Raw genomic sequence first — 12,519 nt, forward strand, 5'->3', positions numbered from 1 at the left:
ATGTTAAGATTAGTAATTTATATAAAAGATTATGTAATCTCTTATTATGTTGATAATCAACTATATGCTTGTGCTAATATGTAATTACTAATAAGTTTATGATACAAATTTTTAATTTGAAATATATCATTTTAATAAAAAAATTTATTATTTAGTTATTATTTTATTTTAATAATTACTTAATATTATCATTTTACTTATATAGCTTTCAAACTTAATGATTATGAAAATAATTAAAAAATTCATAATAGTAATTAGTGTCATTATGTAAGTACTGTTTCTATTATTATATTAGCTACAATTTTATTTTAATAAATATTTAGTACTATTATTTTATTCTATTCATATTTAATATCATAATATATTTAGTATTATCATTTTATTTTATCAATATTTAATTTCATAATAAATTTTATATAAAGTTCCATTAGAACAACATGTATTTTTTTATTGAAATTTTATATGACATGGCTTTATAAAATATTGCCAAGTGAAGTTTCATGGAAAAACTTAGTCTTTTTCATATATATTATAGATTAGTTTGTAATTTTAAGTTAGAACTACTTCATAATATAATTGACTAAATACATATTTATGCCCTAAAATTATATCAATTAGTCACTTTAACACTTTAATTTTCGATTTAACTTAACAAATATCTGAATTTTATTTTTTTTAATATCTAAACACCTTTAACTTTCAATTTAGCCTGACCTACATTTAAAATTTATTTTTTTGTATTATTTATACACTTTTGTACAATACATATGGACGTATTGAATGAAGACATATGTCAAAAACTATTAAAATACCATAAAAAATTAAACTCAAGTAGTTATTAGGTTAAATTAAAAGTAAAATGTTAAACTAACTAAATATTCAAAGTTCATGGGCATAATTTAATTTCTTATCAGACCAGAGTTTTTTATATTAGAAATTAAATAATCTAATTGCATAGGAGAAACGGGAAAAACCTTGTTTTATCATTATAATTTGTATAAATTAGAAGAAAAAAAATAGGATTTTTATGTTAAATAACAGGATAAGTTAATTAAGAAGAAAACTTGACAACAAAAAAAATCACTGTTTTATAAAATAGTCAAACATATGTTATACAAGTAGTTAAAACTTGTATTATCATTATAATTTTAATAAATTCAAACATGGTTGCTTTTATCTTAATTTAAAGAATTTATTTATTTTAGAAAAGTAGCAAGATTCATCCGCAAATAAATAAATATGTAAATGCCTGCGTTGAAAGCTCTTCTAATTCTCATATACAATTTCTTTTTTCTTCGTAATCTTTCTATTATAAAAATGCATTTTAGATTTCAAATCGGACGTATTCATGATGGCCAGAGCGACATCACCCATTTTGATTAAGATATTTTGGACGTACATAATCATTTTAATAAGATGAACAGATCCTAGTTGAACATTTTAATTTATTTATTTATCTTTATACAAATTGAAGTGGGAACCTAAGCCAGAGCTATGAAAATGACACATGGATCAAGTAGTTAAACATTATTGAAGAAATTCATGGCAGCCTCACGATATTACTCTTCTATAAATATGAAGGTGTTCTTCACTCCAATCTCATGAACTGACTGGCGTATACGTATATAGTGGAATCCCTCATGGCTTTGGGTGCTGAAAATCGAGCATTCTCGGATTCTGGCCAGGCTTTAAATGTCATGGGCAGGCAATTTCCAAACTCATCATTTCTTACTCGCCTTGGAGTCCATGAACTGTATTCACCAGAGGTAATATTATTATGTAGTTAGCTTACCTTGGCTTAGCTAGCTAGCTATCCTCTGCAAAATCTGAATACCTTTTCATTTTAATCCTTTGATCTTTTCAAAATTTACTTTCACAATATAATGCATAACGTCTTGCTAGTTAAGGGCCTTATTTTTTTTAATATAGAAGTACAAATGAGTACTTCTGCAATCTGAGCCCTCCTTCATCACTTTGTTATTCCAATTAAATTTGGTTTCTTCTCATATATTTCACCTTCGTTCTTTACAGATGTGGAGGGCAGCATTTACAGAGCTAGTGGCATCTGCTACCTTTTTGTTTACCCTCTCCACAACTATTATTGCATGCCTGGAATCACACGAGACTGCGCCTAAGCTTGTAATACCGGTTGCTGTCTTCTTTATTGCTCTCTTTTGGCTTTTACCAACTGTTCCTTTATCCGGTGGATTTTTTAGTCCTACGTTCACATTCATGGCAGCCCTAAGAGGTGTGATAAGTTTCACCCGTGCTCTCTTCTATTGCTTGGGGCAATGCCTTGGGGCAATAATAGGTTATATTATACTAAAGAGTGTCATGGATCCCACTATAGCACATAAGTATGCTTTAGGTGGCTGCATGGTTAATGGTAACGGGGAAGGAGTGAGTGCAGGAACAGCACTGATGATAGAGTTTTCATGCACATTTCTGGTGCTGTATACTGCTATGACCATCGTTTTGGATAAGAAAAAGTGCCAAGACCTAGGCTTGACTATGGTCTGTATAATAATATCAGGTGCCTATGCTGTATCAGTTTTTGTGTCGACTACAGTAACTGGGCGAGTCGGATACGGTGGCGTGGGACTGAACCCTGCAAGGTGCTTGGCTCCGGCCCTGTTGCTGGGTGGCGCTTTATGGGATGGGCATTGGGTTTTCTGGGTTGGGCCTGTTTGTGCGTGCAGCGTTTATTATGTATGCAGTCTGATGTTACCAAAACAGGGCTTTGTAAGAGCAGATGAAGAACAACATGTTTTGCAGTTGGTTCGGTCTTCTTGTTTAGGATCCGAGTCTGCTAATTACTTTGAGGGGAAAGTTTAAGGAAATTCTTTATGGTAAACTTCTACTTAAAACTGTATTCTTTTTGTTTGGTTTTGTTTTAGTATTTGGTATGTCTGAGAGATTCTTACATAGGCTTGGTGTATACACCAAAACTAATAAAAGAGTGACATGTATGTATGAGTATTTTATATTTTTGTATTGGATAATTGACACATATTTTATCATTTAAAACTAATGAATATGTGTCAATAATTTATTAATTTGATGTATAGGTAGAGATATACATCAAGCTCATACAATAATTTTTTTGATGTATTTTACGAGCTTTATTATATTCATCAAAATAATGTTATTATGATAAAAAAAAAATAAAGCATTTATTTTCTTCAGTAACTCTTAGAAGTATACTTTACGATTATTATTCTAGGATTACTGGTACCTGTATTCCCTTGCCAATTTTAATAGGGTCGGTCTTATTATGAAAAAATTATTATATAATTTGATTCATCGCATCATTAAAAAAAGTCATAAAATGAAACGATGGTACTTCGTTATTATTATTTTTTATATCATTCTTATCTTTTAATGAAATGAAATGTTATCATTTTATTGGATGACTTATAGATCAGAATCATATAATATCCCCTCTTGAATATATATATATATATAGTAACTATAAGAATCGCGTGAATTGTTAATTTTTTAATTGGCTCATTATTTCTATCCGCCCCTATTTCCTTTTTCTTCTATCCTCTGCTGTGGCCGAGTAAGCCTATTGCGCAATCCTTTAGACCTAAAGCTTGGGTTTCTTGTCCTTGCTCTTGTCTTTTGTAATTAGTTATAAACTCATCCTTTCATGCTATGTTTTTCTTTAGGAGTTGGTTTTTCCCCTCAATCATCATTAATAAAAATATTCTGCCTATGAGAAAATTAAAAGAAGAAAAAGAAAAGAACACTGAAAGTAATCCCACCACTTAGCCGAACATGGCTACAATTGTATTGCTAAGGTTGAGTATTTCGCCACCTTGGTTCAGATCCTCGGGCTCAAAAATCTTTTTAGGATAGGCATAAAAGATTTTCTTTTGATTGAATCGAAAAGATGCTAAACATAGCACGCAGTGGGTTAAAATTAGAAAAATTCTTTTTTTATGCAAGTATAGTTTCACTTTTCTATTGGTTAAAGTATATATATTTAATGCAACTCAAGATTGCATTTGGTGGGTTAAAACTAAATCTTCCATTAAGCATTATCTGATTTGAGAATTTTAATGTCTAGATTCGTGTCTAATTTATTATTTAAGTCTATTTATTTAAAATTTTTATTTTATCTATAATTTATGATTTGACTTCGGTCAAGTGATATTTTAAAATATAATAAATTAGAATTTTAACTCTCTGGATTCAGACTCGAGTCAAAATTTAAAAGGAAAAAAAAGTGCACAATTTGGAGAAATCTTTAGGTCAGGGCAGCTAGTGATTAAGTTTCAAGTCGCTAGTTTTGCAATGGAAATAAAAAAATTTGGGAGAGTGCAGCGAAGGTTGCCAAACCACTAGCTCATGAACCATTGGCACCAGGAAGACTAAACAAATTATTGCTCCAAGTTGAAGAAGACTACATCAAATTATGTGGGTCAATACATAAATATGTGATTCTACATTTTGTACAAGTGAAGCGTGCAATTTTTCTGGTTCAGAAAAACTCTCCTTTCCACCTCAGTCAAATTAGTTTAAATGTTTGATGCTCGGACTAGTTAAAAAAATATTTTAAAATAGACGAGTGATAGATATTTAATAATTTTAAAAAATTAAATATATGAAATTATTCAATATCAAATTATTCGCCCATCTAAGCAATTTTGCTTTGATATTATAATTTAGTGTTTAGCTAGGCTTGATAATATTTTTTCATAGAATTTGATAAATTGAAAGAAGGATTGTTTCCTTTTTTTAAAAAAAAAAAGTACAAATAGAAGAATTCAAGATTGTAAATGAGTTTTACAGAATTATATCAAATTCCATTTTGTTTATACAAAATGTTAAAAAAAGAAACGTGCATATTATAATTTTTCTTCTAAAAGAGTGCATCTTCAATTCATCTAAAAATGTTATTGTTGTTGTCGGTAAAATATAAACAATATTATTGGATCAGTAGTAAGATAGCACTTTTAGATGTACTCTATAATTTTATACCATACAATCATATCCCACTTCACCCATTCAAGAAATGATGTTTCAGGGGAACAAAATAATAAAGCTGTAGACTCAGACAAGAAGTCCTGCTAATTGATGAGTAAGATTTTAGTGACGAAATGGATAAAATTCATAGCATTATCTTCAATTCTTTCTACATGGTTAGACTTTCATACCACAATTATATATTAATGTGTCACACCCTCGAGAAAACAAAACTCACGTGACAAACGCCTCTTGTCACTGAGCTTGAGGTGATGATATCTTCTCATTGGAAGCAAGTCTCAGCATTGATTAGGGACCTTATGGCTAGGGACTAATGATAATTTTCTAACTTTTATATATATATATTATAGAGTGTGTCGGACATGACCCTTAAGGAAAGCAGAGCGATTTCTCAAAAATTTTAACGCAGCTACATATTCAAATTTTGAATTCGAAACCTTAATTAAGCTAAAAAAGATATTTACCATTCCATTTACATGCTTCTTGATAATTTGTATGTTCTTTAATTTATCCTACTGTCTTCTATATGCATAATGCATAAAAAAATAAATAATAATTAGCGAATATTAATGAAATGTTCATAAATTAATAACAAAAAATAGCTAAAGTGACGACAGATTTTATAAATAAATTAATAATCTAATTAGTTGTCTGATAGCGATTATACATGCGGATATCTTGAGTAGGTTTCACTAAATTATTTTGTCTTATATTTTCATTTTCAATCTATTTTTTTGGTTCGGCAATAAATAACATATTACATTAATTATTATGTTGCCGGTGGAGCGTTGGAATAAATAGTGAACTGAGTTAATTTGTGAGTATTATTCATTGGTAATGGTTCTTCAGCTCTGCTTTGTTTCTTTCCGCATCAATTCGGGGATATTAGTGGTCCACGTAGGACAGTGGCCTCTTACTAATTGTCAAACCTTCGTCTATGTTAATGGTCCTCACGTATGAAAATGCTCACTCAGTATCGGACCAATCACTTAATTATAGGAATGGTTCGTCCAGAAAAAATAAAATCACTTAATAGGAATGGCTGTCGGTCAGATTTGGACAGGTAAGCGATTAAGATAGGCCGTCTGGTGTGAATTTTACACTCTATCATAACTCTCAATAAATATTATCAAGAGCAAAGAAATAACAAAAATAAATTAATTTTGAAAAATTCCTTATCAATCTTTCAGTGGGGTCATTTGGTATTAATGAAAGGCTCTTCATGGTTTCAGTAATGGTGGCTCGCCGAACTGCTCTATTTCCAGTGCCTAACAGGAAATCATAAATTGCCAAAAAATATCAAAATCAAAATCAAACATTTAATCGTCCAAAGATTATGCGCAGATCATTGGATCATCAAATATGCTCACATTAAAAGACAATAAATAACTTAATGAGCTCAGGCACATAAATCCAACTGTAACAGTAAACCAATAATATATATTAATAACCAATGACTGATTTGTCTTCATTCTTTATTTTATTTTATGGTTTTTCTTTTTTTTATAAAGGAAAATGATTGGTTTTTTCGTGGTTTATGTGCTCAAGTTGAATACTGATGCTGCTGCATGCAATAAATGTTAGGCCAGTTTGGGCTTGGTGGCAAAATGAACAAATTGTCGTTTCTGGCTTTGAAGTTTTTGAACCAGAATTAATAATAATAATAATAATTATAATAATGATGATAATAAAACTATAAATTTTATTAATTTAATGTATATGATTAGAGTAATGAATTTTTTTATTTTAAATTGAATGATTTATAAGAGGATTTTTAATGCTAGATAAAATGAAAAGGATCTATTAACCTATATTAAATTAGTTTGATTAAATAGAAAATTAGATAAGTGATTTATATAAAAGGTAAATTATTTCTTTATAAATGTCACACTCAAAATTTCATCAGTTTAGATATATAAATTTAAACATTGTAATTAGAGGCTATAAAAATATTTTCTTGAAGAATTTATTTGGGAAAAGATAAACTTTAATTAGCAAGATGGTATTGGATTTAATTAAAAATAGTAAATAAATTGATTGATTCAATTAATTTAGTGTTAGAATTAAGTTGAAATTTATATTTGAGATAAGGGCTAAAAATAGAGTTGAATTAATATAGAGATTAAGTGAAAAATATATTGGTTGGTATTTTTATAAACAAGTGTGTCGATAGGGCCTTGAGATAATTTATAAATTAAAAGTAATGTTATAATAGTAATTTTATTTTTCTAAAATTGTAAATTTTAAACTCAAATTTAAAGGATTAAGGATCTATTTGAAAGAACAAAGAAAAGATTAAGGACTAAATAGACCTTAACCAGGGCCAAATATAATAGGAAAAAAAAGGAGGACTAAGTGTGGATATGGGCCGAAAAAGAAGAAAGAAAAGAAAGAGAAGAAGAAGAAGGAGACAAAGGAGAGGAAGAAGGAAAGCTTAAGCTGCCATTAATGGCAGTAGCAAGGGGAGAGGGAAATAGAGGCCAAGACTTCAGCTGGAAGGGGAGTTGATGCCGACAACTCAGCAGCGACAGCGGTAGCGTTAGACGGTGGTTGTGGGCGGCAAATGGAGGAGCTGAAGTTCTTGCATAGGCTTTCCGTTGAGGGCAGCGGCAACAACAATGGTGGTCGGAGAAAAGAGCTCCGACGAAGGAAAAATTAGGAAGGTAGCATGGTTTTTGGACCTTTCCGACTATTTCCGATGATATTAGACTGATAAGAACGCACCATTAGGCTCCGCTCATCATGATCTTTACAATGATACTAATTTCGTATTGATCAGACTCCGTTAGAAAATCAATGATTGAGAATTGTCTATGATGATTCGAGATGATTGGAGGCTAAATTGGAAAATCATATGCTAGAATCATCCTCTATCGCGCTCAGATTGTCAATCGGACTCCGACAGCTAAATGCAAATCGACTTATTTTGACACACATTTGGATAATTTCGAAAGCTTAATGATTCTAGAAATTTTTATTTAAAAATATATTAGTATTAATTGACGCAAAATGAATTAGTTTAAATATTTTAAAAAAATTAAGTGTGTTATTAAAATTAAGTAAAATTGAGAAATGTGCTAAATTTTATAAAGATTCTATTATTAGTTGTTTTATAATATTAGAATTGTAAAGCTAAATAATTTAGTGAACCTTAAATCGATAACTAGAAATTCTCGTAATTTATTTAAATATATGAGATTGATATTGCAATTAAATGATTAGTTTATAATTAAATTTAGTATATAGTAAATAATTGATATAATGATAGAAGAATATCCTATTTACTTAGAATAAATAAAGGCAGTAAAAATTTATATATTAAGTGATTTGAGAAAATAAGCAGAATTAATTTCAACTAAAAGATAAATAATATGATTGGAATAAAAAAATTAATTTTGGTATGATGCTTGATTTTTGAGGTATATCAACTATTAAATTTTAAATACTCAAGGTTAATTATAATAGCGAGTAAAAAAATATTAATATTGGAAAATAAATTAATAAGAGTGATAATTATTATTAATATAGTTTTTCATCGGTACAGAGAGAATTAATTATAACAGGATTTCATGTGCTAGAAAAATAATTAGACAGAGTAAAAATAAATATTAGCCAGTTGTGAATGATATACTGCTTGATCAGGATATTGAATCTTAAAAAAAATTAAATAAAATAATTATTTTGGAGATCTCGGATGTAAATTATTGTGGATTGTGTTGTGTCAATTTTCCTGCAAGTTTTAGGCCCGTTTTTATGGAAGGAATTAATCCATATTATATGACAAATGCTGCCGAATTTTTGATAGAATTAATTGGAATAAAAAGATATTAAATAGCATTATATAAAAATAATATTAAATTTAGACATTAGAGATTAAGATTAGAATTAAAATTTAGAAATAAAATAATACACGTTGGTTAAGGATTACTAAAGTATGTTTATGCATGAAATTTTAGGATTATGCGTTCGGATAGCAGTCCGGAGGAAATTTAGAGAAAATTAAGTGAAGGTATAGTAAGTCGTGTCCTACATATAAGGTGAGTGGATAAACTTATAATATCGTACTTTTTAATATTTTATTATTTATAATTATATTTTTATGAATCGTGGAAAAGTTTCTATGTAAAATTACTTAGTTTAAATGTATTTCTAAACTCTATTATTTTCTATAAAAATTGGCAAGTGGTATTTTAGTTTTTATCTTATAAATGAATATGAATTTATATAGCTGCATAAATAGGCATATACTCATTTATGTGACCTATGAGATCACAAATTATAATATCTTTGGGACAACGCTTAGTATACATATAACCTTTGGGGCGTATACTAGGTGGTGCATTTTGAGGCTTATTATCTCCGCGCGTATAACTAGGATTTCCAATTTGGGCTGCCAGGTGCTTATGGAAGTGCTTCTTTATTTAATTAGTTTTATAAAATTTTATTTGTCCAGTTAAAATGTGTTTGATCAAATATTTATGTTCGGAGTGATAGCAGGATTTTCTTCAACATAAAAGTATTTAAGAATAGTATAGTATATTGTATAAATTTTATTTAGATTCTTGTTTGTTCCCCTTTGTTATTTGTTTATCTTCTCATTGAGTTTTACTCACCCTTATTTTTCCCTACTAGTATTATGCAGGATATTTAAGAATTTATTAAAATATAATCAATCATCTAGAACTAAGTAAAATAAAATCAAAAAATACAAGGATCAAAAATGGATTTTGTCTACATTTCTCCTTATAAAATAAAAATAAAAATAGGTCAATTGAGCCATTATTAAATTTTTAAACATTTCAGTTGTATTCTATTGAGTACATGAATTTCTATTTTATTCTATTGAGCCATTATACTTTACTTTTACTTGAATTAAAGACTATTTATATTTTATGAAATTCTTATTTATTCTATTCAGTCCTTGTATTTTTATTTTATTTTTTATTAGGAATTATTAAATTTTTAATCAAAGTAAAAATAAAAATATAAAGACTTAGTGAAATAAAATAAAAATAAAAAAACTCAATATAATATAATGAAAAGTTCAAGGCTCAAAAATACATCTTCTCATAAAAATAAATAGTTAAGTCTTAACTACCCCATGTGTATATACGGCAATAAATAGAAGAGTGATATATATTTATAAATATTTTAGAAGTTAATATTAATTGACTGACATGTGCTTAATTATATAAAACTAATACACATATATCAACTATCTATAAATTTAGTATATAGATGAGACATAAACTTAATTTTAGATTAAGTAAGAATTTTTTAAAAGTAAAAAATGTAATTTATTCGCGACATGCAATCAATTTAGAAAAAAATAATTAATTAATTATTTATTTATTGGCGACGCAACCATATAGAGAAGTCACTGCTGTGTGTAGTCAGATCTACCGGGAACTCCAACAAAGAACCAGTCATCAAAAATCAGAAAAAAAAATAATCAATTTTTTATTTATTTATTGGAGAACCAAGAGGCCATGGACTGCATAATAAGGAGTGGTCATCCCTTTATATTCACTATAAAATGAAAACTCATATAGTACAAAGGAGATAACTCGAACTCGAAATCTCTAAATTCTAGCAGCAAATGCTTTTGCCACTAAACTAGGCCTCGAAGGGTAAAAATAATCAATTCTTAGACAAACTGTTTCTATATCCATAGCATCATATCAGCCGGCACTATATACTCTTGCTATTTCCAGTCAACTAGACCATACTTTTTGGTTCTTTCTTCTACTCTATTTAGTCCAACCACAAACATTTTGTTTGATCAAGTCAGACACTTGAGCAGCATATTTTTAGTAACTTTCAAACATCAAGAAACTCCCATCAAGATCACGTAAACAAACCCATCAATGCATCTAGTGCCTGCAAATAGACTTTTAATCCCATGCAGTCTAAAGTTGAATCGGCTATCCATATGCATATACCATGCACATACTTACAACCAAGAATCTATGTGCAATCATATATTTGTCTCCAGTTCCACTGAGTTTTTTTAATATTCTTTTGTCTATTTCCAGAACATAAAATAGTATGCGTCTCTGGGTTTTTGTTCGCAATCATTTGTTTTAAGTGTTTTTTAGTTAATATTTCCTTCTGGGTATTGAAATTAATTAGTTTGAACTCCGGCTAACATCTCTTCAGAAGACATTTGGAATTGTTTTTTTTCCAGAAGAGAAATGAATCATGATGGAGGACTGAAACTGAAGTCATCAATTCCATAAGGTAAATTCTTGGCCATTATACTTTTATTCATTTTAATAAGACATATATATATATATATATATATATTACTTCTTCTCGAAAAAAAAAAAGGTATATTACTTGGACTAGTAGTGCTGCTTTAAATAAAAGGAAACCCAAGTACCTATATACTTGGACTCACTACTATAAATAGCTTTTCTTCTTCTTGTGCAGTGGAGTACTTAAAGCAATGAGTTCTCAGCAGGCAGCAAATGTTAAAGACAGCAGCAAATACGCAATGACAACTTTTCTTGCTCGCATTGGTGCCCATGAATTCTTTTCGCCAGAGGTAATGTAATTCATTAAGCTTCGACATATGGAAATGGTTCATGTATATATTATAGGAACTAGGGCAATTGATATGTTATTTTCTTGTTTGCTTGTTTCAGATGTGGAGAGCAGTAGCAACTGAGCTAGTAGCAACAGCTTGTCTATTATTCATGCTTACAACTACAATTATAGCATGCTTGGAATCAAAGGAGACTGAACCTAAACTTCTAATTCCAATTGTTGTCTTTGTTATTGTTTTCCTTGTGCTTGTGGTCACAGTTCCTTTATCTGGTGGCCATATGAGCCCAGTGTTCACATTCATTGCTGCCTTAAGGGGCCTCATATCTCTCGTTCGTGCTCTCTTCTACGTGCTGGCACAATGTGTAGGCTCAATAATGGCATATCTCGTAATCAAGAGTGTAATGGATGAAACTGTAGCTGATAAGTATGCATTAGGTGGCTGTATGGTTAATGGAAATGGGGCAGGAGTAAGCACAGGAACAGCATTGGTCATAGAGTTTGCTTGCACATTTCTTGTGCTATATGTTGCTATAACTGTCGCATTTGACAAGAAAATGTGTCAAGAATTAGGCTTGGCAATATTAATAAGACAATTTGGATTAAAAGCAACTATATATTATCTGTAATATATGAAATTGGGTTTTATTGCTATATTTTGTTATAAATTTAAATTATATATGATATAAATATAATTTATTACAAATTAATTTTAAGGATCTTATTTTTACTTTATGTTAGTAAATCCAATACAACATATCAAGTAATGTAAAAGAAATTATCATTTAAATTTTTTAGAGTTATTTATTATAAAATATTCTATGTTAATTTTTTTTTTTACTTTTCTTTATCATGCATATTTAAAATTCATCTCTTTTTATATTCTTTTACTTTTCTTTTAAAAATAAAAAAATTATTTAATTTAATTATAATAATAGTAATATCGGTCTCCATCCTTTGCACTTTTATCTCTATCATATT

The 12,519-nt window shown here is 28.9% G+C and overlaps 2 protein-coding genes across 2 annotated transcripts; both read left to right on the forward strand.

Moving 5' to 3' along the window:
- Positions 1–1,567: 1,567 nt before the first annotated feature.
- On the forward strand, positions 1,568–3,031 carry LOC8258928 (probable aquaporin PIP2-6). Its single transcript, XM_002533990.4, has 2 exons — positions 1,568–1,766; positions 2,032–3,031. Exons 1-2 carry the CDS (start codon positions 1,641–1,643, stop codon positions 2,833–2,835), a joined length of 930 nt encoding a protein of 309 aa, XP_002534036.1. The 5' UTR covers positions 1,568–1,640; the 3' UTR covers positions 2,836–3,031.
- An 8,608-nt stretch (positions 3,032–11,639) lies between these two features.
- LOC8258927 (aquaporin PIP-type) lies at positions 11,640–12,167 on the forward strand. Its single transcript, XM_002533989.4, has one exon. The coding sequence runs from the start codon at positions 11,640–11,642 to the stop codon at positions 12,165–12,167; it is 528 nt and encodes a 175-aa protein (XP_002534035.4).
- The last annotated feature ends 352 nt before the right edge of the window (positions 12,168–12,519 follow it).

Source organism: Ricinus communis, chromosome 8 (assembly GCF_019578655.1).
Source record: "Ricinus communis isolate WT05 ecotype wild-type chromosome 8, ASM1957865v1, whole genome shotgun sequence".
Taxonomy (NCBI): Eukaryota; Viridiplantae; Streptophyta; class Magnoliopsida; order Malpighiales; family Euphorbiaceae; genus Ricinus; species Ricinus communis.